Source organism: Hyla sarda, chromosome 1 (genome assembly GCF_029499605.1).
Source record: "Hyla sarda isolate aHylSar1 chromosome 1, aHylSar1.hap1, whole genome shotgun sequence".
NCBI classification, from domain to species: domain Eukaryota; kingdom Metazoa; phylum Chordata; class Amphibia; order Anura; family Hylidae; genus Hyla; species Hyla sarda.
This window is the reverse complement of record NC_079189.1, coordinates 289,318,802-289,344,944: the sequence shown is the minus strand read 5'-3', so window position 1 is coordinate 289,344,944 and position 26,143 is coordinate 289,318,802. Positions and strand designations below refer to the sequence as shown.

The following is a 26,143-nucleotide window of genomic DNA, read 5'->3' as shown; positions in this document are numbered from 1 at the left end:
GGGAGAGAAGCGGCGCCGACAGCCAGGGGGACAGAAGGGGCAGCGGCACCCATTGCCGGCGCCGCTGCCCCGTTGCCTTCCCCCATCCCCGGTGGCATAATTACCTGAGTCCGGTCCGCGCTGCTCCAGGTCTCCGTCGTGCGTCCCCAGCGTCATTGCTATGCACAGCGCAGCGCTCTGACGTCATGCGCCGCGCCGTTCAGCGCATAGCAATGACGCCAGGTACGCACGACGGAGGCCTAGAGCAGCGCGGACCGGACTCAGGTAATTATGCCACCGGGGATGGGGGGAGGCAACGGGGCAGCGGCGCCGGCAATGGGTGCCGCTGCCCCTTCTCTCCCCCTGGCTGTCGGCGCCGCTTCTCTCCCCCTGGCTATCGGCGCCGGCACCGATAGTCAGGGGGACAGAACGGGCAGCGGCGCCGATAACCAGGGGGTGAAAAGGGCCGACAGCAGCGCTCTAGACCCCAGGAAAGGCAGGGGGAGAGAAGCGGGCAGCTACGGCCTCTCTCCCCCTGCCTTTCCTGGGGGTGTATCGGCATATAACACGCACACAGACTTTAGGCTAAAAATTTTAGCCTAAAAAGTGCGTGTTATACGCCGATAAATACGGTATATATTTAGTTATTAGATTGCCTCTAAGTAGTGTATTTTCAAAACTAAATAAGTCTGATAATCTTTCTGGGTACTGTAGTCCTCCCATTCCCCGTATTACTCTGGTTTCCCGTCTTTGAACCCTCTCCAGCTCCCCTATATCTTTCTTGTACACTGGTGCCCAGTACTGTACACAGTATTTCATGTGCCTAGTGATGACTAGGTGATTTGCACCTAGTGATGACTAGTGATTTGTACAGTGGTAGAATTCTTTCCTTGTCGTGGGCATCTATGCCCCTCCTGATGCACCCTATTTTATTTGCCCTGGCCGCAGCTACCCGACACTTGTCACTACACTTAAATAGACACTGTCAGATACAAAAACTTTTTATCTACTGTACATCTTGGCAACACTTTAACCTTTCTAATATACTTTAAAAGAAAATTTGATTTCCTTTTTATAGAAATCATGGCTTATACAATCATGACTTTGTCCAAGATGAAGCACAGGCATGGACGAAGTCCAGAGAGTGAGGGTGGGCTAGCACTCCTCTGTGCTCTCTCCTGCCTGATAGCACTCCTCTGTGCTCTCTCCTGTCTGATAGTACTACTCTGTGCGCTCTCCTGTCTTATCAGGCAGGAGAGAGCACTAAGGAGTGCTAGCCCACCCTCACTTACTGGTCTTTGTCCATGCCTGTGCTTCATCTTGGACAAAGCCATGATTTTATAAGCCATGATTTCTTTTAAAAGGAAATAAAATTTTCTTACGAAGTATATTATTATATATATATTATATTATTATTTATTTTTTCCACACCATGTTTTTTCTCCATTAACAAAACAGAAATTAGATGGAATGGATGCAAAGTGGGATGAACAGCTACAAAAACTGACACACTAGAAACAATGGAATCAGTTAATTTCTGATTTTCCGATGCCACAATGGATCAGACAAACAGAATGCAGGCAAAGTAGACAAACTCAGATGTGAGCCCAGCCTAAAACAAAATTTTTCTCCCAGATTTTCTCAAGCTAATATCACTAAATGCTTTCAAGTATTAAAACAATAAAGGATGACCAGTTTCATCATATTACCATAACCCTGCAGGTGTCAAGAAAATGTAGGTTATATGTAAGAAGAGCAGTAGGGAACTCAAATTCACAGTGTCAACCCCGTCAACATCATAAAAGAACACATAGTAATACTCAGTCATTGTATCAAAAACTAACAAGATAATGCTATCATGATCTACTTTTATCCCACAATATAGACATTTAGCATGCAGCAATACGTTCAGTAGGGGAAGTTTGTGATATAAGTCAATTCATGCCAGGCACAAATGTTTAATTTATCGCACCTCTACAGCATGTTTCTACTCAAAGGAGATCTGTCATCAGTTTCACCTGCACTAACCTGTCAGTACAGACAGGTAGTGCAGGTGACACTATTGAGAACCATACTTACCTGATCCAATTCCGTGCTTTGGTTATCCTGCAATCTTCCGCCATATCTTCTGTTCCGGGGCAGACTAGGAGCATGGGTGGAGCTTTGTAATGTCATCGCTGCTGCTGTTCTGCTGGGTCCCACTCTAGCAAACAGCAGCAGTGACATCATGAAGCTCCACCCATGCTCTAAGTCGACCCCGGAACAGAAGATACAGAGGAAGATAGCGGGAGAACCAGAGCATGGAGCGGGACCAGGTAAGTATGGTTGTCATCAGTGTCACCTGCACTACCTGTCTGTACCGACAGATTAGTGCAGGTTAAACTGATGACAGATTTCCTTTAAAACAATGTCAGAAAACACTGCAAGGTTTGACTAGATTGTTCATCCATGACAGATAGTGCCTATAACATGTGGTGTGTCCATTATTGATGAATTCTCCAATGTGATCTTATACATAGGAACCTGGTCATGATATCAATAACAAATAACCACTACTGGCATACTGAAGATAAGAAGTTGTACAGTCTGTACGCCATCATGAACACAAATCACAGTGGAAGAAATCTCACCTGCTGTTTCTCTAGGGACAGGTTTAAGCCATTCCTCTGACCCAATTTGATGAGTCTCTCTAAGTACCTCTTTGCCTCTGGTTTCAAGGTATCAGGTGATAACACGGCCTGTAAACATTCAACTTTATGTCATGTGCAATACATTCAGTGGTGGTTAAAAGTTAAATCTAACTGTAGGTAAGAAATGCTCACCCCACATGTTACTCATCTTTTCTTGCTGGGGGACTGATCAGATATATAAAGCTATCTATCAGTCGCAGAACATTTAGTAACAAATCTACTGCATATGAGTATAGCTGTCTCAGATCTAAATAGGTTTTCTTTTGTGTTTTTTTGCAGCACGCACACAAGTTTCTGCAAATCCGAGCGGAAGAGTCACAGAAATTTCTACAATGAATCTGCTGCATGTGAATTCACCCTTTAGATGGGCACTGTCAGATACAAAAACTTTTAATATGTTGTGCATCTTGGCAAAACATTAACCTTTCTAATATATTTCATAAGAAAATGTTATTTCTATTTGATAGAAATCATGGCTTATAAAATCATCGCTTTGTCCATAATGAAGCACAGGCATGGACAAAGTCCAGTAAGCAACAGGACAGAGGAGTGCCATCAGACAGGAGAGAGCACAGGGGAGTACCATCAGACAGGAGAGAGCACAGAGGAGTGCCATCAGACAGGAGAGAGCACAGAGGAGTGCCATCAGACAGGAGAGAGAGCACAGAGGAGTGCTATCAGACAGGAGAGAGAGCACAGAGGAGTGCTATCAGACAGGAGAGAGAGCACAGAGGAGTGCCATAAGACAGGAGAGAGAGCACAGAGGAGTGCCATCAGACAGGAGAGAGCACAGAGGAGTACCATCAGACAGGAGAGAGCACAGAGGAGTACCATCAGACAGGAGAGAGCACAGAGGAGCACCATCAGACAGCAGTGAGCACAGAGGAGTACCATCAGACAGGAGAGAGCACAGAGGAGTGCTATCAGACAGGAGAGAGCACAGGGGAGTACCATGAGACAGGAGAGAGGACAGAGGAGTGCTATCAGACAGGAGAGAGGACAGAGGAGTGCTATCAGACAGGAGAGAGGACAGAGGAGTGCTATCAGACAGGAGAGAGCACAGGGGAGTACCATCAGACAGGAGAGAGTACAGAGGAGTCCTATCAGACAGGAGAGAGTACAGAGGAGTCCTATCAGACAGGAGGGAGCACAGAGGAGTCCTATCAGACAGGAGGGAGCACAGAGGAGTGCCATAAGACAGGAGAGAGAGCACAGAGGAGTGCCATCAGACAGGAGAGAGCACAGAGGAGTGCTATCAGACAGGAGGGAGCACAGAGGAGTCCTATCAGACAGGAGGGAGCACAGAGGAGTCCTATCAGACAGGAGGGAGCACAGAGGAGTCCTATCAGACAGGAGGGAGCACAGAGGAGTCCTATCAGACAGGAGGGAGCACAGAGGAGTGCCATAAGACAGGAGAGAGAGCACAGAGGAGTGCCATCAGACAGGAGAGAGCACAGAGGAGTACCATCAGACAGGAGAGAGCACAGAGGAGTACCATCAGACAGGAGAGAGCACAGAGGAGTACCATCAGACAGGAGAGAGCACAGAGGAGTGCTATCAGACAGGAGAGAGCACAGGGGAGTACCATGAGACAGGAGAGAGGACAGAGGAGTGCTATTAGACAGGAGAGAGGACAGAGGAGTGCTATCAGACAGGAGAGAGGACAGAGGAGTGCTATCAGACAGGAGAGAGGACAGAGGAGTGCTATCAGACAGGAGAGAGGACAGAGGAGTCCTATCAGACAGGAGGGAGCACAGAGGAGTGCTAGCCCACCTTCACTTACTGAACTTTGTCCATGCCTGTACTTCAGCTTGAACAAAGCCATGATTTTAAAAGCCATAATTTCTATAAAAAAGGAAATCAAATTTTCTACAGAAGTATATTTGAAAAATTTATGTTTTACTAAAAATGAAAAACATAAAAAGTTTTTGAATCTCACAGTTCCCATTTAAATAACATTTTGACTCAATATGAGTTTTCTTACCTAAAATGTGATGTGTTACTGTACACAGATTAATCCAACTTGCCCAAATTGCTAAAAAACTGGAAATTAAAAGGAAATTTAGGCACTGCGTAAGGTACAATCAGAACCATCTTTAGGAGAGATTTACACACTGCTATTTTTTTCTATCTGGATTTGACACACAATCCATAAGTTACGTCTGGATTTGGCATGGTTTTAAACCCTATAAAGTAAAATCTGTTTACGTTTGTAGCAAACCTAAATCTAAATCCACATCAAACTGTGGATGTAACACATGTACATTTTGCACTGGATTTGCTGTATCTGAATCCTTGTGGAGATATGCCGAGAGTGCCACAGCTGTCAGGTGAAATGATGTCACCGACGTTTGCATTTAGCAACATATACCGTATTTATCGGGGTATACCACGCACCGGCCTATAACACGCACCCTCATTTTACCACGGATATTTGGGTAAAAAAAGTTTTTTACCCAAATATCCATGAAAAAATGAGGGGGTGTGTGTGCGCGTGTATACCCCGATATACCCCCAGGAAAGGCAGGGGGAGAGAGGCCGTCGCTGCCCGCTTCTCTCCCCCTGCCTTTCCTGGGGTCTAGAGCGCTGCTGTCGGCCCTTTTCACCCCCTGGTTATCGGCGCCGCTGCCCGTTCTGTCCCCCTGACTATCGGTGCCGGCGCCGATAGCCAGGGGGAGAGAAGCGGCGCCGACAGCCAGGGGGAGAGAAGGGGCAGCGGCACCCATTGCCGGCGCCGCTGCCCCGTTGCCTCCCCCCATCCCCGGTGGCATAATTACCTGAGTCCGGTCCGTGCTGCTCCGCTGCTCCAGGCCTCCGTCGTGCGTCCCCGGCGTCATTGCTATGCACGGCGCGGCGCATGACGTCAGAGCGCCGCGCCGTTCAGCGCATAGCAATGACACCGGGGACGCACGACGGAGGCCTGGAGCAGCGCGGACCGGACTCAGGTAATTATGCCACCGGGGATGGGGGGAGGCAACGGGGCAGCGGCGCCGGCAATGGGTGCCGCTGCCCCTTCTCTCCCCCTGGCTGTCGGCGCCGCTTCTCTCCCCCTGGCTATCGGCGCCGGCACCGATAGTCAGGGGGACAGAAGGGGCAGCGGCGCCGATAACCAGGGGGTGAAAAGGGCCGACAGCAGCGCTCTAGACCCCAGGAAAGGCAGGGGGAGAGAAGCGGGCAGCGACGGCCTCTCTCCCCCTGCCTTTCCTGGGGGTGTATCGGCGTATAACACGCACACAGACTTTAGGCTAAAAATTTTAGCCTAAAAAGTGCGTGTTATACGCCGATAAATACGGTACTTACCTTTTTATTATTAGAGCAGGAATTAAGTTATTGCTACAGTCTTGTTAATTTAGCTCTTACTCACTGATAATTAAAACTATAATCCTTCAATAACTGGTTAAATGAATGACAGAAGTTGTGTATCGTAACATATTAAGAGCACCAAACATGTGCCCGTCTGGCCTATCTTTCACAAGTTACCATTGGGTTTGTTTCTTCTTTAATTTAACTTAACTGAAAAGGGCTACACTGTTATGTTCTTAACCCCTAAGGGACTCAGCCTATTTTCACCATAAGGACTCAGCAAATTTTTGTTTTTGCACTTATGATTTTTAGAAAGTAAGGAGGAAAAAACAAAATGCTTTCAATTTAGCTTCTACAGACCCATATAAGGGCTTGTTTTTTGCGCCACCAATTGTACTTTGCAACGACTTGGCTTATTTTAGAATATAACCTGTGGCGAAAGCAAAAAAAAAAAAAAAAAAAAAAAGATTTGTGGATAGAAATAAAATAAAAATTAAAAACGCCATTTTGTATCTTTTGGGGGCTCCCGTTTCTAAGCAGTGCAATATTTGGTAAAAATGACACCTTATCTTTATTCTGTAGATCCATATGATTACAAGGATACCCAATTTATGTAGGTTTTATTTGATTTTAATATGTAAAGGAATTATAAACTATATGCACCAAAATTAGTATGTTTAAAATTGGCATCTTATGACCCCTATAACTTTAATTTTTCCGTGTATGGGGCGGTATGAGGGCTCATCATCTGTAGTTTTTATAGGTACCATTTTTTTTTATGGGACTTTTTGATCGCCTTTTAATAATATTTTTATGGTATATGAAGTGATCAAAAGTTTAGCTAACTTAATATTTTAATAGTTCGGACATTTACACATGCGGCGGTACCACATATGATTATTTTTATTCTTTATTTCATTATTTTATTAAAAAAATGGGAAAAGGAGGGTGATTTAAACTTTTAATAGGGAAGGGGTTAATGAACTTTTATTAAAAAAATTTCTTACTTTTTATTTATTTTTTTAGCCCCCATAGGGGGCTACAACATGCAATCTTCTGATTGCATACACTGATCAGTGCCCTGCCATTGCAAAGCACTAATCAGTGTAACAGGCATGGAGCAGTAGATCACCAATTGGACAACGGAGAGGCAGGTGAGGACCCCTCCGTCGTCCGTTAAGCTGATCGGGAATAAAGGGTTAATGCCTGGCATTGGCTCATTCGGCCGTGCCCGGCATTAGCTGTGGGTCCTGGCTGCCCGTAGCGCTACGCGCATTAGCCGCTCACATAGAGCGGCAATGTGGGGCCCCTTTTGGGAGATCGCAGGGGGTCCCAGCAGTTGGACCCCCTGCGATCAGACACATCCCTTTTCCTGTGGATAAGGGATAAGTTGTCTTTTGCTGCAAATGTCCTTTAAGCAATGTTAAAGGAGAAATGCGGTGCAAAACTTTCCCTGTGCCGGGGCTGAAAAAACTAAAAACTTTAACTCACCTTCCCCTGTTGTGCTGGTATCGGCATCCCGTTCCCCCGTTGCGCCGGTATTGGGGTCCCGTTCCTCAGGTGCTACTTGGCTCCCTGGTTCTTCGGCTTGGAACGTCACACTGCGGGCAGCGTATAGCCGGTCGCAGCGATGTGCCGCCTCGGCCGGTGATAGGCTTACCGCATGGCACACTGTCACGTAAGGCCTATCACCGGCCGAGGCAGGAAATTGCTGCAGCCGGCGATACGCTGACTGCAGTGTGACGTTCCAAGCCTAAGAAGCAGGGAGCCAAGCAGCGCCGGAGGAACAGGACGCTGATACCAGCACAACTGGGGAACGTAGGAAGGTGAGTTAAAGTTTTTTTTTTTTTCTTAGTTTTTGCAGACCGGGCACAGGGAAAGTAAAACGTTTTGTGCTGCATTTCTCCTTTAAGAAAAGTTAAGAAAAGTAACTTTAAATAAAAAAATAATAATATGGGCAACTTAAGCCACTGTATGCTTAGAGAGCCTTCTATTGGAGGGGTCCTACATGTGATCCTCATAATATGTAAGTGTATGAAGCAGAAGAAAAAACCTGGATTGATGCGTGATCCACCAGACCATAAGTGATTAGATAAATCATGGATAAACTTTTCAGGGGTTTGGAATAGGCATGTTCATCTGATAAAGGGGTTCCAAAACATGTTAAATATTTGGGTAGTGAATAAAGTTTTAGATCAGCCAATCAGCCACAGAGAGGGAAGTTCCTGCAAAGTGGTCTTGTCTCAGAACCAGGAACTAGTGGTTACAAGTGGGGACCAGGAGAAGGCAGAATGACACCTGCGCAGGATCAGGGTAGGAGAGTTTGACCTACTTTTTATGTTTAACATGCTCCCAGCCTTGTATTAAAAAGTGTAATATCCCCAAAAAACACCTTTGACAATGTACTGCATGCTGATGGTGTGCAGTGTAGCATCCTAAAATAATTATTATAAGATGGGCAGAAAACTGGTAAGTTTATGTGAAACCATAAAGTCTAACCTGTAAGTGCTCAAGCCTTCTATATACATCTTCCCTCATACTTTTCTCTACATCAAACTCGGACATGGTCTTATCAGCCTCTGTACTTGCTGTTCGGACATCTTTATCGGAATGCACATACTGAAGGAAATCCAGCATGTTTCTCTCAACTGTAAATAGGAAAATAAAAAGTCAGATACTGTAGGCAATGTGAGGACACAGAGCAAATTCACAAACATAGAAAATGTGAGCCATAACCTATGGAACCCACATTAATCCTTTTAGCAGAGATACAATGCCGGAAATTTCCCAGTGTTACAATTGTGTTCAGTGAGCAGTCAGCTGTCTATACAAACGCTGAGCTCAGGCTTTTCTTATTAAAGCTTTTAGGAGCTTTGAGATATAAAACCCAGAGTACAGGAACATTCTAAAATGCCAATTTTTTTTGCCATTTTATTATATAGTTAGTATTCTAGGTGACATTTCCTATAGGGCTAGGCAAAGCCATATGGGCAAGCTGGTCACTTGACTTTGCTTGTGTAGACAGACACATTATATTGTAGAGTAATTCTATGGACACAAGTAGCCTAATTCTGAAGCTATCTTGAGCCAGAGGAGAAATGAGGTTACACACATGTATACTCCTTTAGGGTATGGTCTAGGGATCGACCAAAATAGTTTTTTTTAGGGCCGATACAGATATTTTGTGGAGGTTAGGGCCGATAACTTATACAAGAATATCGGTATAAGTTAACGGCTATTTATCCCCCCCGGTGACCCCACCCGGCGCACCGCACCACTCCAGCCAAAGACCGCCGCCGCCGCTTCCCCATTCCCGGTTTTAGAATTACCTGTTCCCGGGGCCCGCTCTACTTCTGTCTACGGCGCCGTCCTCCTGAGCTGAACACAGAACGTGCAGGAGCCAGAAATAGCGTGGACCCCGGGAACAGGTAATTATAAAACCATGGATGGGGGAGGCAATGGGGCAGCAGCCGGGGCGGTGCAGCGTGGTGGGTGCAGCATAGTGCGGTGGGGGCGGTGCGGGGGATTATCGCCAAGGTAATTGCCAATACCGATAACATCCAAAATTGTGAATATCGGCCAAACTGATAATCGGTCGATCCCTAGTATGGTCACATGTAATGTATATGCTACGTATTTCACACTGTGTGCTTGGCATGTGTCCATGTCTGTCTTAGCAAAATATGCTGCGCATTTCCTGCCTACGACAAATTTTCTGCATTGTGAAATATGCAGTGTATGTTACATGTGACTCAACCCTAAGGCAGAAAAATTCATAAAGTAATAACAGTTAACAGATAGGTTCGTCCAAACATAAATACCCTTCTCTGTAGTGCATAGGATGTGCCTGGGACCACATATATATATATATATATATATATATATATATATATATATATATATAATAAAAAAGGAAGTAATCCAATTGGTTGCTATGGGCAACTAAGCAACTTTTCCTCAGTACAGGTCTCGAATGTTGAGATTCGATGAAACCCCACAAAAAGCTTTGAAATGCACTTACATTTACACATACTAGTTTCACATCAGGTCAATGCATATTGCAACGGAAGCAAGCTTCAAAATCGGCCCCCGTTCTCAAAAATCCAATTTAATATATGGTCCCAAGATAGGGACGTATCAGATATTAAACTGACAAGAACAGATACTACACTTAATCTTATAAAAAGGCAGAGAAGCAATGCCATGGCTTCAATTTTTAGGAAATACTGTTGGCTGCAACCACTTGTGGTCACTGGCATCCTATGAGGACACCATGAAAATCATGTGCATACCCAGGGGCTTGCAGCAACAACACAGCCTTAAAGGGGTACTCCGGTGAAAACTTTTTTTTACTACTTAAATCAGCTGGTGCCAGAAAGTTAAAGAGATTTGTAAAGTAAAGTAGAAGAGTAGTCAGCTCACCCGGCCACCGTACGGCAATGAAGTCCTCCAAGGATACGAAGAACGCAGGTAAATGCCAGTTTCATAATCGCTGGCATTTACCTGCTTTCTTCGTAGATTTGTAAAGTACTTCTATTAAAAAATCTTAATCCTTCCAGTACTTATTAACTGCTGAATACTACAGAGGAAATGGTTTTCTTTTTGGAACACAGAGCTCTCTGCTGACATCATGAGCACAGTACTCTCTGCTGACATCTGTCCATTTTAAGAACTGTCCAGAGTAGGAGAAAAAAATCCCCATAGAAAACATATGCTGCTCTGGACAGTTCCTAAAATGGGCAGAGATGTCAGCAGAGAGCACTGTGCTCGTGATGTCAGCAGAGAGCTCTGTGTTCCAAAAAGAAAATAATTTCCTCTGTAGTATTCGGCAGTTAATAAGTACTGGAAGGATTAAGGCTTTTTTATAGAAGTGATTTACAAATCTGTTTAACTTTCTGGCACCAGTTGATTAAAAAAAAAAAAAAAAAGTTTTGCACGGGAGTACCCCTTTAAAGCTTACACCTTACGCATTCAGAATCCCCCCCTAAACCCTAAAGGCCATGTTCACACGTCCGTAATTTCCATGCGGAATTCCGCATTGGGATTCCGGTGGAGATTCTGCAGCAGCAGAGTCCCATTGTGTTCAACCAGATTCTGCTGCGCTGTGCACATGGCGGGATTCTGATTTCCGTGACCACAGAAAGAATTAACCTGTCCCTTCTTTCTGCGGAATCCACGTGGAATGCACTGCCATCTATAAGACGGCGCATTCCTGTTTGGTCCTGGCGCCAGCAGTCTGCGGAATGTCTGCACTGAGATTTCCTGTGTGGACATTTCGGACAGGTAAACACAGCCTAACTCTCCTGACAGGCTCATATTTTTCGGAAATACCCTATTCCATGCTCTGACTTATATGGTATAAATGTGGAATGTGGTTATGTAATGAGACCCAACAATTTTGTTCAAGGAGTACTCCAGTGGAAAACATTTTTTTTTCCAAAATCAACTGTTTCCAGAAAGTGAAACAGATTTATAAATCACTTCTATTTAAAAATCTTAATCCTTCCCAGTGGTCGGACTCCCCCTCCCCCCCCCTCCCCCACGCGTGCAATTAGACACTAATCCACTATCCAGTGGATAGGGGATACTTTTTTTTCACTGAACATCTTCTTTAAACCGCTTAATTCTTTGTGGTGTTATAAATGAATACATAGGCCAGACAGTAAAGTGATGTGCATTCACCTAGTAGTATATTAAGTTATATTCCCCTTAGTATATTAAGTTACAGTGATGAATGTATGTGTGAAACTAAACCAATTGTACACATATTTTTACTACTGGCTAAATAATCCGATGTGCATTCATTTCTGTTCCCTTAGTTTCCATCTCTATTGTTACAATAGTGCAAATCCATGGTTGTCCCATAACCAGAAGCATGAGGTTAGGTCATGAAACACAGGCATTTTACAGGGGTTATCCGGCTTTTAATAACTGAACGTCCATCCTTTAGTTTGTGTGGTGGTAATGTGTATGTGTGCCAAATTTATTAAACGGTTGCATGGAATGTGATAAATAATGTGTATTCCTAGTACACATTTTTTTGAAATTACACTTCAGTATACCACTTTTGTATGGTTCCTCCTCTGGGACTTTCCATTGTGCCAAAATGTGCGACTCTTTACAAACGCCGTCTACAGGCAGTTTTGTAAACCTGGTTGGTGCAAAGTTGCAACAAAACCTGCATCAGTTAAATACACTATACTATAGCTACACAAAGTTAGCAAAAAGCATCTAAAGCAAACGTCACAATGAAAGGTCTCTAAACGGCAACAAACCAACATCACAAAAACAGGGTAAAACCGATAATATCCCACCCCCCCCAGAGTATATGCTGGGATGTCACCATGCTGAAGCAACCATACAATGCCCAGCAATAATGAGAAACTGGTTTGTGCACAAAATTCACCAGGTGCTGGTTGTATAGTTGCCTTGCAGGAGAAGAAGAACAAAAGGACCTCTGGAATCCTGGCACTGCCGATCAACACATCTAGACGGTGTATTTAATAGAAATCCTGCCCAGGATTTCTTTTAAATACACCGTCTAGATGTGTTGATCGGCAGCGCCAGGATTCCAGAGGTCCTTTTGTTCTTCTTCTTCTGCATTTACCCAGGACTACGTCTGCATACATGGTCCGGTGACCTGATCCCGGCAGCAGCTATTCACATCAGTGCACCCCTTTAGTGGGGCGATACGCTCTTTTTATTCTTTTCTAAGGTGAGCACAGATCTGAAGGGACGGTACTGGTCCCTGAAGACAGCATATTGCTGTTAGTTCTGCTAGCCTACCAAGGGTAATACATGAGGCGCCGTATGCAGTTGTTTTTTCTCTATCTCTATACAGGTATAGTTGCCTTGGCAGCTTGTGCAGATTGTGTCTTTCCAGCACTGAAAATTGTTGCTTCCATTCAATGTACTTTTTGGGGCAGTGGTACATTGCAATGCTGCTACAAAAAGCACAGTGGGACTGGAACCAGGGTTTGTAAATAAGCCAAATGAGATAGTGGAGGACACTTGGAATTGAAGCAACCTTTTAGTCACACAACATTTAGGCTAGGTTCACACTACGGAATCTCCAGGCAGAAAATTTTCGCCCGGACATTCCGAATGCGGTCAGCGCTGACTGAATCAGTCGGCGCTAGGACCGCGCGGACACTGCTGTCTCCAATAGACTGCAATGTGTTCCACAAGCATTACCGCCTGAAGAAAGAGCAACCCCATTCTTCAGGTGGAAATTTCCAAGCGGACTTTCCGTTCACAAATTCCGCTTCACAAATTCCGAAGTGTGAATTTGTGAATGGTAACACATTCACTATACTATACATTTTAGCAAGTGGAATTTCCGCCTGCAATTTCAAAACGGAATTGCAGGCGGAAATTCCGTATTGTGAACCTAGCCTTAGGCTACACTCAGCCTTTCCTCAAGCAAAGACCTTTCAATAACTATAGCAATGAATTGATGTGAATAAAAGGTTACAAGTGCTGCCTCCTCCGCTATATAATTCTGGCTCCCCTGAAGACAGGCTATCAATTTTTAACAGACTGATCACCCATCCGGGACATTGTGCTGAGACCCTCACAAATTGCTAGATATAGCTGTAGCTGTGCGTTTCACTCCCTGACTCGCAACTTGATCCAATTTATTGCGTGAGACACGCTCCATAGAATTCGGGTATGTTCTGACTATGGATTTCGAACGGAATCTCCATCCTGGCAGCCGCCGCCGAAATCTGCAGTAGGGCCGTGTGGCACTGCGCCGTCACCATTGAAGGCTATGCAGTGCTCAGGGACTTCCGAGCAAATAAAAAACATGTTCTTTCTTTGCGCTGAAATTCCACAGTGTGAACGAGTCCGAGGAAGACCCATTCACACTAATGGTGGAACTTAACACAGGGGAATTCCGACACGCAATTCAGCACGTGGAATCCCGCGCTAAATTCGTAGCGTCAACATACCCTTACAATGAAGCCTGTATTGTGCAACAAGCTGGGCAGAGCAGCGAGTGATCCGCACAGCTCACACTTCTCCCGAATAAATATCTAGAGATCAGCACCAAGAAACCAACTGATCAAAACGTTTGACTTTTCAAAGTTTTTTGTTCTGTTAAGTGACAGTAAGGCTTTTAACATCTGTTTATAAATCATACACAAGATGGACCTTGTACTTTTACAGTATCGTAGATCCAGAACAATTACAGGGCCTCTTTATTACCTGCAGCAGACTTTCTCTAGGTCAGCGTTTACCAACCAGGGTGCCTATAGGTGTTGCAAAACTACAACTCCCAGCATGCCTGGACAGCCGAAGTCGTTTTGCAATATCTGGAGGCACCCTGGTTGGGAAACACTGCTCTAGGTTCTCCAAACACCAATAGTTATCTGCCTAGCACTGTATAATAATCCCATAAAGGAAAGTGGCTCAAAACTAATGTGCAGGCATGATGGGATTTGTAGTTTTGCAACAGCTAGAAAGCACAGGTTGGGGGGAACACTGTACTAGGCTGTACTAAAAGCTTTAACAAAAGGAAATCCTGACAAAACAATACCGAGTTAAGGACAATTCCTCTAAATCAGAAAACTCCATACCTGCGTACAGTACTTCCACATCCGCCAGTGCCTTCAGCGTGTTTTCATAGGTGACACAGGTGATATCAAGGCTCCCCACCGCGTCGTACACACACTTGATTTTCTCTATAAGCTTGCCAGCCATTGAGGTGATCTGCTCTGGAGTAAGGTCCCACCGCAGTTGGTTCTCTTCGCCTTTAGGTGGCAGCTCCATCATTTGACCTATACAGTAAGCATGGTACACAGATTAGGCCAGTGTTTCCCAGCCAGGGTGCCTCCAGCTGTTGCAAAACTACAACTCCCAGCATGCCGGACAGCCAAAGGCTGTCCGGGCATGCTGGAAATTGTAGTTTTGCAAGATAGATAGCAATGTACTTCAGGAATAAGAGACATAATAGGATATTTATCAATACCTGTGCAGAGTAAAGGTTGCCCAGTGCAACCAATCAAAGGCCTTGTTAAAAATGAAAGAAGCAATCTGATTGGTTGCTATGGGCAACTGCACCACTCTTCCTCTACAGTGGTTTTGATGAATCTCCCCCATAGCCTATACCCACTGCAGTAACCACAATCACAGTGGTCCTACGCCACAGGGATGCTGTATGGCTGACAGACAGAACAAATAAACAAAGTACAGTATGGAAATCCTTCCCATAGCTTCAGGGAAGCCCGAGCTCTCAAGCCTGCCCCCCAGCGGCCGGCTAACAACCGGTAGACAGCCCTACCTGTTGGCGCCATGTGACACGTCTGTCACACAACACTCAAGAGCAGCCGGGGAAACGCAGAGTAGTGTGGGAGGAGTGATGTCACGTGGGTTAAAGGAGTATACCATTGTTTATCAGGGGGGGGAGAGGAGCAACACTCTTTCTACTCTACGTATAATTGCACCCTTATTGTTTTAACTGTAATTTACATATTCTATATTGTTATGGCATTATATTTACTACTATAGAATGCCTCATGTAAGCGTCTTACACACCAGCGCTCTATGTACAAAGGGGAAGATGCAGGGGTCGCAGATACACGTCACTTCCGGCGCTGGCTTCACACCAGCTACTTCCGCTTCCGCTCCTGAGGACGGTGGTCGCATGTGTGTAGTGTTGGTAAGACGGAGTGCTGTTCATTGGCCAGAGGGGTGTTAGGGCCTAATGTTCTTGGTGAAGTGGCACGGGGTGAGCTGACGGCTCTCTCGTGTCACGTGTGTAGAGTAGGGACATATGGTTGGGTGGGTAGTGTGTACACAGGTGCTCTGACACCAGCAGCTGATAGATACATGGTCCTCCAGCTGTATGGTCGCCGATACAGATCCAGCTCATGTGTAAAAAGGCCCGCATGCTGCATGGTAACTGCTTCCGACTTTCTGGGGATGACAGCTCAGCTTTTTAAGATACCTGATCAGCCTATCTATCTAGTTCTGTAGGGACAACTACCCCCATCATAAGAGCAGAAATGACCATATTGGTTGTCGTTGCAGGCAGACAATATCACTAAACAATATAATATTTCACATTTTGTTACAAAAGGATGATTTGACAGGGTTTTTATTTAATCTACTTTGTAAATAAACAAGGTCGTTCTATGCCAGTGTTTCCCAACCAGGGTGCCTCTAGGTGTTGCAAAACTACAACTCCCAGCATGCCCGGACAGCCAAAGGCTGTCCGGGCATGCTGGGAGTTGTAGTTTTGCAACATCTGGAGGCACCCTGGTTGGGAAACACTGTTCTATGCTTTTAACTAGAGATGAGCGAAGTTACAGTAAATTCGATACGTCATGAACTTCTCCGCTCGGCAGTTGATGACTTTATCCTGCAGAAATGAGTTCAGCTTTCAGGTGCTCCCGTGGGCTGGAAAAGGTGGATACAGTCCTAGGAGAATCTTTCCTAGGACTGTATCCACCTTTTCCAGCCCACGGGAGCACCTGAAAGCTGAACTCATTTATGCAGGATAAAGTCAACTGCTGAGCGGAGAAGTTCGTGACGAATCAAATTTACTGTAAGTTCACTCATCTCTACTTTTAACTATAAGGGGATCCCAGGATATGCCATCACTTTGTGATCAACGTGGAAATGAAGTAAACAGAGCTCTGGTGAAGTGCTGCATCCCCTTCACTTAAAAAATGGTGCATTGTTAACACCAGAATAGTGGCTCATTCGTTTTCATGATTGCGATAGCATTACTTTATGAGACGACGACAACCCACGATATAGGGGGTAGTTCCAAAAGGGCATAACAAGCTGATAGTCTGACTTCTGGGACCTCTGTTGAATGAGAACTGGAAAATGAATAGCATGTGATGGCGCGCACTCCATTCATTCTCCATGGGGCTTCCAAACATTTCCAAGCTAAGTTCACCATTCAGGGGGCATTTCTCCTCCATTATTTTTCACTTGGGAATACCACTTTAGGGTGCGTTCACACGCTATTTGTTTTTTTAGGTTTTCCGCTGCGTATTTGAAAGGGGGCGGGCTCTTCTCGGCTGTCCGCAGCAGATTTTCCACTGAGGAATTTACGCTGCGGAAAATCCGCTGCAAGCCCCATTGAAGTCAGTAGGGACTGCGGCGGTTTTTCCGCAGCGTAAATTCCTCCTCGGAAAATCTACTACGGACAGCCGAGAAGAGCCCGCCCACTTTAAAATATGCAGCGGAAAACCCGCAAGAACAAATAGCGTGTGAACGCACCCTTAAAGGGAAACTCCAGTTTGTATAAACAGATACCCTAACCTGTGGATAGGCAATAAGTTGCTGATTGTGGAGAGGCCAACTGACTCGCATCCCTCAGTACTCTGGCCTCCACCTTCTCAGGTGAACTGGTATGGGGAGTGTTGGCCTCCTTCACCAATCACCTCCTGCAGCAATGCCCTGGCTCAGCCAGTGATTGGCAGAGCAGGCAGTCACTCCCAAAACAAGTTATTCTCTGTTGGTATCTTATATCATTCCATTGTGCCCGGGCTGCAAAAAGTTATAGAAACTTTAACTCTCCTTCTGCCGTCCCCCCGTTCCCCCCCCCCCCCCCCCCCTGGTGTGCCGATATCAATCTTCTGAGCCAGGTTTTCTTCCCCATCTTGGAGCCCAACGCATCTCCCTGCAATCGGCTTATCGCCAGCCACAGCGATTTCCTAAGCCTAAGCTCGCTTTCTCCCTGCTGCCCAGGCCTGTTATGACACTGCGATCAGCGTATCACCAGCCGAAGGATTGACATCACTGCGGATAAGCTGTTCGCAGTGTGATGCATTGGGCTCCAAGATGTGAAAGAAGACCGATATCAGGGGAGCAGTGGAAGGTGAGTTAAAGTTTTTTACTTATTGCAGCCGGGCACAATGCAATGGAGTGATAAAACATTCCAGCGAAGTACTCCTTTAACTAACAGAAATGATCCCTCTCTCCTCCCCCACTTTTTTTTTTAAAGAAAAAAAAAACTCCACCTGTACTATTAAAAGGAGAGGGAAAAAAAACTCTTCACCTGAACTATTAAAAGGGGGAGAAAAAAAAAAACTTCACCTGCACTATAACCCAGTATACTGGGTTTAGTGCGGGTGAATTACCAGACTGATTCCCTTTAATACATTCCCTCCATGTGTACTGGGAAATTTCAGAACTTTTTATAAATGAAATTAAGTTTATTTACATAAAACTGAAAAAAAAACCAGAATAAGGCAGGACCTTATTGCTGCAGACTGGATTTTGTACGATAGGTGTATGTTCCCCCAAGCTTATATTTTTAATCAGGTCTACAGAGTAAAACTGCCAGCTGTTATTATGTACTTGCAGGTGCTGCTCTTGTGAGAAAGGAGTTTACATATACCATGGCAGATAAGAAGCGTCTTGCATTTTCCATCATCCAGTATCTACAGGATCAGCTTCATAATGGTGGACTTTCCTCTGATGCCCAGGAGAGTTTAGAAGGTATGGGATTTTGCTTAAACCTGGTCTTCTCCTTTTCTTATTTAAATAGAAGCACTCTGGATTTATTTTTAGTGCAGCATTGGAAAATAATGTAGAGGCTTACGTATACCTGTTTTGATTGATGTCTCATATGAGTTGTCTGGCATGATCTACATGTGTCAGTGAGCCCGGTGCAAGTCAGCGTAATGAGTGGGAATGTGTGAATACAGAGTGTATAGATTTAATGCCCTAGTACTGGTGCTTTGCATCTAAGCTGAGGTGCCAATATTGCAGCTAAAAACTTAATATGGGCCCCTGTATACCATATAACATAAACCAATAAAATTACTATAAAAGTCAGCGCTGTATTGGACTTAAAAGTATAATGTAGATAAGTTATAAAAATTTAAAAATATTACTGTATACCTGATAATGAGCTGGAAGTGCTGGAGTTTAATATCATGCAATATCGATCCTTTTGTAGTAACTGCTCCTGGAAAATCAGTCTTTTAAAGGACAACTGCAGTAGAAAACACTTATCCCCTATCCACAGGATAGGGGAGAAGTGTTTGATCGCAGGGGATCCGACCACTGGGATCCCCTGCAATCTCCTAAAAGTGGCGTCGGCATTAGCACTCGGTGAGAGCGCTAATGTGCGTAGCGTCGACCTGAGAGGTCGACGGTTACGCCCCCTCCCTATACAGTTCTATGGGAGTGGCACAAATGCTTCTCCCATAGAGTTACATGGAGGCGGCGTGTCAGCCGCCATGTCAGGCTGCGTCCGGCACGCCCCCTGCACGGTAGAGCCACGGCCTCGTGCAGGAGATTGCATGGGGGTTCCCAGCAATTCCGGTATAAGTTATTGGCTATTTCTCCCCCCGATCCCTAATAAAAACCTTTATATGCAAATGAAATGGGTACTTAATGTTAATTCTAGATGGATAAGGACAGCTAGTTTAAACATAAATCCGAATAATTATAATTCGCCATTCAAACCAAACGGAATTAAGGTATTCAAATTTAAAATCCATTTGTATTACAGCTATTAACTAGAGATGAGCGAACTTACAGTAAATTAGATTCGTCACGAACTACTCGGCTCGGCAGTTGATGACTTTTCCTGCATAAATGTGTTCAGCTTTCAGGTGCTCCGGTGGGCTGGAAAAGGTGGATACAGTCCTAGGAAAGAGTCTCCTAGGACTGTATCCACCTTTTCCAGCCCACGGGAGCACCTGAAAGCTGCACTAATTTATGCAGGAAAAGTTATCAACTGCCGAGCTGAGAAGTTCATGACGAATCGATTTTACTGTAAGTTCGCTCATCTCTACTATTAACCAAATGAGTGTAAACTTTTTAGACCTCAGCATTAAAATTGAGGACAATAAAATTATAACTAGTACATATAACAAACTGACAGACAGCAACAGTTTCATCCGTATGCATTACATATGGTTAAACAATATCCCTCGCAGTCAGTTCCTTAGAATATGTAGGAATTGTAGCAACATAAATGATTACAACAGGGAAGCCTAAAAGATGCTCAATAAATTTGTAAATAAAGGATATGGAAAAACACACAGGTAGAAAAAGTCATACAAGAAGTAAGAAAGGAAAAGTAGAGGACCACTGATCACCACAAACCAGAAGAAGGGGAAATAGAAAGAAAATAATCAATGGAAAAAGCAATAATGAAGGTGATACTAGATGTGCCCTTATCACCCAATATAGCAACCAAAGCTCCATCTTCCAACATATAGTTAAAAACATTGGGAGATCCAGGGTGATAAAATTATAGGGGAATATATGCCTAACAAACCCATATTCATCTATAGGAAAGCACAAAATTTGGGGCATAAAATAGCCCCTACATCACAAACTGTAATAAAATAAAATAAAAACTTCTGTACAGACCCAAATGTTTTTTTTTTTCCCATGTAGAACATGTAAGGCTTGCACAACAATGAATAGAAAATACGCCATTGAATATAAAATTAGGGAACTTATACATTGTAAAACTACAGGTCTGATCTACGGTATTAAGTGCCCGTGTGACATGTATAGGTAGAACAAAAAGGGCTACACACACACCTATATAACATTCAGAGGAGATTTGAGGGGCACCCTCTTTCGGTCCATTACGCAGAGAAACATCAAAAATTTGGAGTAGGATCAACTTTTTTCGGTTTGGAAAAAATAACTCCCCACTGGAGAGGGGGCAACTATATAGCCCAGCTATCGCGGGCAGAATCCAAATGGATTTTTAATTTGAATACCTTAATTCTGTTTGGTTTGAATGCTGAATTAGAATTGTTTGGATTTATGTAAAAACTAGTTGTCCATATCCATCTAGATTTAACATTCTGTACCCATTTCATTTGCATATAAAGGATTTCATTTGCATATAAAGGTTTTTATAAGTACTATCATACTATTACGAGAAATTGCTTTACATTGGATGAAGGATTGGGATGATCATGCTTATGAAGTTCTCTGCAAGAAAACCGTATTCGCAGATGATGGAGACCGCCCAGTCTCAAACATCGGAAGGATTTTTTTTTGACTGCATATACGACCCATAGTGACGTCACTACCCACGTTAGTTCCATCTAGCTAACCTTGCAGTGGGGTGTACTGCAGTAGAGTCGCCACCGGCCGGGGAACTATAGGAGCAAAACTCCATCATTAAGACTGATTTTCCAGGAGTTACTACAAAAGATCTATATTGCACGATATTAATGGGGTACTCCGCCCCTAGACATCTTATCCCCTATCCTTTGGATAGGGGATAAGATGTCAGATCGCTGCGGTCCCGCTGCTGGGGAGCCCCGGGATCTCCGCTGCGGCACTGCGCTATCATTACAGCACAGAGCGACGTAATGACGGGCAATGCAGGGGCCGGAGCATCTTTATGTCACGGCTCCGCACCTCGTGACGTCACACCCCGCCCCTCTCAATTCAAGTCTATGGGAGGGGGAGTGGCGGTAGCCACGCCCCCTCCTATAGACTTGCATTAAGGGGACGGGTCATGATGTCACGAGGGGCGGAGCCATGATGTCACACTGCTCCGTCCCCTGTATCGCCCGTCATTACGCACAGAGCGAACTCGCTCTGTGCTGTAATGATAGCGGGGTGCCGCAGCGGAGATCTGACATCTTATCCCCTATCCTTTGGATAGGGGATAAGATGTCTAGGGGCGGAGTACCCCTTTAAGCTAAGGACACTCCAGCACTTCCAGCTCCAGAAGATACATCTCCTTATCAGGTATACAGTAATCTGTTTAGATTTTTATAACTTATCTACATTGTACTTTTAAGTCCAATACAGCGCTGACTTCTATAGTAATTTTAATGTGATCATATGGTCATGAATCAGTTTCTTGTCTCTATTATCTGATATGGAGACACAGTATATAACTATTTTGAGTACTTGCCGGATATATTGGCATATGGTTTGAGCAGGCAGCACAGTTTGTGCAAACTACCAGGGTTCAACATTCTTTCACAGGTGAGAGATCCTTAATATGTTAAACAGTTCATTGCACACTCCTTTCAGAAAAATAGTGTTGCTGCTGTTTGCATTTAGAATCTTTGCACAATGAAAGCTGCTCCTGACTTGAAGTTATTATACAGCGGGAGGGGGGGGGGGGCCTTGAACTTTGCCTATTCTGCAATACATTAAAAAATCTCTGCTCCCCTCCAGCGCTCCCCCATGCCTGCAGTGTCCTCTGGTCCCTGTTGCTATCATCTACCTTCTTTTCAGGACCAATATTGAGCAGCACAGCGATGTTCCGCCGTGGCCAGTGATTGGCTGAGCAACAGTGTGACCTATTGAGCCTGGGTCGTCTTCCTTGTGCCCTGGCCCAATGTGTCCTACTGGCCGAAGTGGGACATCATTGTAACCAGTGATTAGCAGAGTTTTGATGTATTGGTCCGCCCTTCCTGAGCTCAATATATCACGTTACAGCTCAGGATGAAGATTGCATGAAGGACAGAAGCGGGACACTGTAGACACCATGGGAGCCGGATAACCGCTTTATATAGCAATCATATGCCATATATTTGTAAATAGAATAAAAGCTTTAGCAATTAAAGGGAAACTGACAGCAGGGTCACCAGCACTAAACTGCATACATGGGTAGTGTGGGTGAGCCTATTTATTATGCTTCTTACCGGGTGAAAATCTGTGCAGCCGAAATATTCATTTTGTTGCTAATTACTTCTAAGCTGCAATGGAGGCATGCTGCTGTATGTGCAATGCTTTACTCTGTATGTGCAATGATAACTTTGCCCCCTCGATAAATATTCATCCCCCTGAGGACAGTGTGTGTGTGAAGGGTACGGGTTATCTGCCAGAGTGGGCGTTGCACATGCAGCAGCCAGCCGCCATTGCACTTAAAAAGGTAGCTCCCACCATCTTTTTATTTTTTTATTTATTTTTTTTGTTACCTCTTCTGTCCCTGCCTATTGCCCATCTATCCCTAACCTCCTCCCTGCTTTTAATTATTATAAATTTTTTTTTTTTTTACTATATTAACCCCTTAAGGACGCAGGACGTAAATGTACGTCCTGGTGAGGTGGTACTTAACGCACCAGGACGTACATTTACGTCCTAAGCATAACCGCGGGCATCGGAGCGATGCCCGTGTCATGCGCGGCTGATCCCGGCTGCTAATCGCAGCCAGGGACCCGCCGGCAATGGCCGACGCCCGCGATCTCGCGGGCGTCCGCCATTAACCCCTCAGGTGCCGGGATCAATACAGATCCCGGCATCTGCGGCGGTTCGCGATTTAAATGAACGATCGGATCGCCCGCAGCGCTGCTGCGGGGATCCGATCATTCATAACGCCGCACGGAGGTCCCCTCACCTTCCTCCGTGCGGCTCCCGGCGTCTCCTGCTCTGGTCTGAGATCGAGCAGACCAGAGCAGGAGATGACCGATAATACTGATCTGTTCTATGTCCTATACATAGAACAGATCAGTATTAGCAATCATGGTATTGCTATGAATAGTCCCCTATGGGGACTATTCAAGTGTAAAAAAAAATGTAAAAAAATGTAAAAGTAAAAGTAAAAAAAAAGTGAAAAATCCCCTCCCCCAATAAAAAAGTAAAACGTCCGTTTTTTCCTATTTTACCCCCAAAAAGCGTAAAAAACATTTTTTATAGACATATTTGGTATCGCCGCGTGCGTAAATGTCCGAACTATTAAAATAAAATGTTAATGATCCCGTACGGTGAACGGCGTGAACGAAAAAAAATTTAAAAAGTCCAAAATTCCTACTTTTTTAATACATTTTATTAAAAAAAAATTATAAAAAATGTATTAAAAGTTTTTTATATGCAAGTGTGGTATCAAAAAAAAGTACAGATCATGGCGCAAAAAATGAGCCCCCATACCGCCACTTATACGGAAAAATAAAAAAGTTAGAGGTCATCAAAATAAAGGGATTATAAACGTACTAATTTGGTTAAAAAGTTTGTGATTTTTTTTAAGCGCAACAATAATATAAAAGTATATAATAATGGGTATCATTTTAATCGTATTGACCCTCAGAATAAAGAACACACGTCACTTTTACCATATATTGTACGGCGTGAAAACAAAACCTTCCAAAATTAGCAAAATTGCGTTTTTCGTTTTAATTTCCCCACAAAAATAGTGTTTTTTGGTTGCGCCATACATTTTATGATATAATGAGTGATGTCATTACAAAGGACAACTGGTCGCGCAAAAAACAAGCCCTCATATTAGTCTGTGGATGAAAATATAAAAGAGTTATGATTTTTAGAAGGCGAGGAGGAAAAAATGAAAACGTAAAAATTAAATTGTCTGAGTCCTTAAGGCCAAAATGGGCTGAGTCCTTAAGGGGTTAAAAATACCTTTTTGTCTGCCTGGTAGTGTGGTCACTACCAGGCAGACTTCCCCAGCAGGCACCACGTCACTGATGCCTGCTGGGGGGACTTCCGCCCTTACTTCATCTATACAGGGTGCCTCCAGCTGTTTCACCACTACAACTCCCAGCTTGCCCTGCCATCTATTGGCTGTCAAGGCATGCTGGGAGTTGCTGTGGTAAAACAGTTGGAGGCACCCCGTGTTGAAAACAATAAATGCTGCCGCGCTACCCTGTTTCGCCCCCCCCCCCCCCCCCCCCGTGTTGAAAACAACAAATGCTGGCGAACTACCCCATTCCCTAACCCCTCCCCCGTTGTTAAAACCACAAGCCCCGCTCTCCCCTAGCCCCCGTTTACAATCATGATCCCCACTCTATTATTCCATACTTACATACTGCAGAGTCCGGCAGCAGCAGCGGCTTCATGTGCGGGAGGCGGGGCTGGCGTGTCAGGCCAGGGAGCCAATGCACTCGCTTCCACCTGTCTGATGCCAGGCCGCATCAGTCCTTTTTCAGGCGTGACGTCATGCCAGCCTGCAGCCGGTCACTAGGAGGGAGACCCCTAATGGCCGGTTTTCAAACATAAATTAGAACATGTTAATAAAAAAAAAAAATAATTAAAATATATTAGAGATATGTTGTGGTACATATGTACTACAACATATCACAAAATAATGTTGATGACAGTGCCCATTTAAGTAAAAGAACAAGTGCTCCATGGGGTAATAATGATGATGCCCGGTGTGAGAGAAGAAATAGATAACTGCTCACCCTGGGTGGTTGTGTAGATTCATACACAACAATGATAAAGGCACAAAGATGGTAGGCCGTCTGCTGCCCTCCGGTGAATAGTAGTAAGGGATTAGAACGGATGGGCTTCACTGAAGATAACCAGCTCCCAAGCTCCCACGGCGCTGACCGACCAGGACACGATATGGAGGATAAAAGTGGACTTTAATAACTAAGATGCAACGCGTTTTGCTGCGCATGCGCAGCAAAACGCATTGCATCTTGGTTATTAAAGTCCACTTTTATCCTCCATATCGTGTCCTGGTCGGTCAGCACTGTGGGAGCCGGTTATATTCAGTGAAGCCCATCTGTTCTAAGCCATTGCACTTAAGAAATAACCATATGAGCAACAAGATGAATATCTCTGAAACGGCTGCACACATTTTCACCTGGTAAGAAGCGCTAAACAGTCACCTGCACTTCTACTTTTAGATTCAGTTTTGTTTGGGTGACCGTGTGCTGTCAGTTTTCCCTTTTAAGGGAGAAGAAAAACGATGTCAATCTCCCATTTCCCTGCTCATTACACTCAGTGACATGGGGCTCAATGGCCATGTAGTTCACGCCAAAAGTGTGTGTGGGGATTTACTTCTCATCTCGGGCGTTAAATATCTAGGGAAAGAATTATCAAAACCTGTGTAAAGGAAGACTGGTTGTTGCCCATAGCAACCAATTCACATTGCTTATAAAAATAAAAGATGCAATCTGGTTGCTATAAACTCTTGCATTACTGAAGAAAACATATTGCAGTGTTTGTTTTGTTGTGGCTCTTTGGTTTTTTTTTGTCAGCCCTAGCAACAAAACAGAAGAAAAACCTGTTTTCTTTACCTCTGCCTCTGTTTTCACACTGATTCCTTTCTTCTGCTTCTGGTAAGCGCTAGAGGTTTACATAAGCAGTAGGCATCAGTGGCCACCAAGGCTGCTGCTGATTAGCTGCAATGGTCATGTGACATCCGCTGCTCATGTAACACCCGAGTACTGACCGGAGGCAGAGCGGAAGTGTAGGTAAGTAAATAAAGTAGTAGATAAGGAGGAAATTACTGGTCGCGACACATTAAA

At 44.5% G+C, this 26,143-nt stretch overlaps 2 protein-coding genes and 1 non-coding gene across 8 annotated transcripts in view; 1 reads left to right on the top strand and 2 right to left on the bottom strand.

The window, feature by feature from the left end:
* Window positions 1–15,642, bottom strand: part of THOP1 (thimet oligopeptidase 1) — a 41,633-nt gene extending 25,991 nt beyond the window's left edge. The window contains exons 1-4 of one of the 4 annotated variants that reach the window (XM_056575093.1): window positions 15,510–15,642; window positions 14,552–14,752; window positions 8,472–8,620; window positions 2,610–2,717 (exon numbers count right to left, since the gene is read on the bottom strand). In XM_056575093.1, coding sequence (XP_056431068.1) covers window positions 2,610–2,717; window positions 8,472–8,620; window positions 14,552–14,747 — 453 coding nt within the window. In that variant the 5' untranslated portion in view covers window positions 14,748–14,752; window positions 15,510–15,642. The other 3 variants (XM_056575103.1, XM_056575083.1, XM_056575113.1) reach the window with 3 other exon arrangements.
* On the bottom strand, window positions 9,979–10,172 carry LOC130337579 (U2 spliceosomal RNA). Its single transcript, XR_008878441.1, has one exon. It is a non-coding gene; the product is annotated as a U2 spliceosomal RNA (small nuclear RNA).
* Window positions 15,500–26,143, top strand: part of SGTA (small glutamine rich tetratricopeptide repeat co-chaperone alpha) — a 31,763-nt gene continuing 21,119 nt past the window's right edge. The window contains exons 1-2 of one of the 3 annotated variants that reach the window (XM_056516509.1): window positions 15,500–15,633; window positions 18,297–18,431. In XM_056516509.1, the coding sequence (XP_056372484.1) occupies window positions 18,332–18,431 (100 nt within the window). In that variant the 5' untranslated portion in view covers window positions 15,500–15,633; window positions 18,297–18,331. Of the gene's footprint in view, window positions 15,634–15,740; window positions 15,873–18,296; window positions 18,432–26,143 lie in introns of those variants that run through there. The other 2 variants (XM_056516494.1, XM_056516500.1) reach the window with 2 other exon arrangements.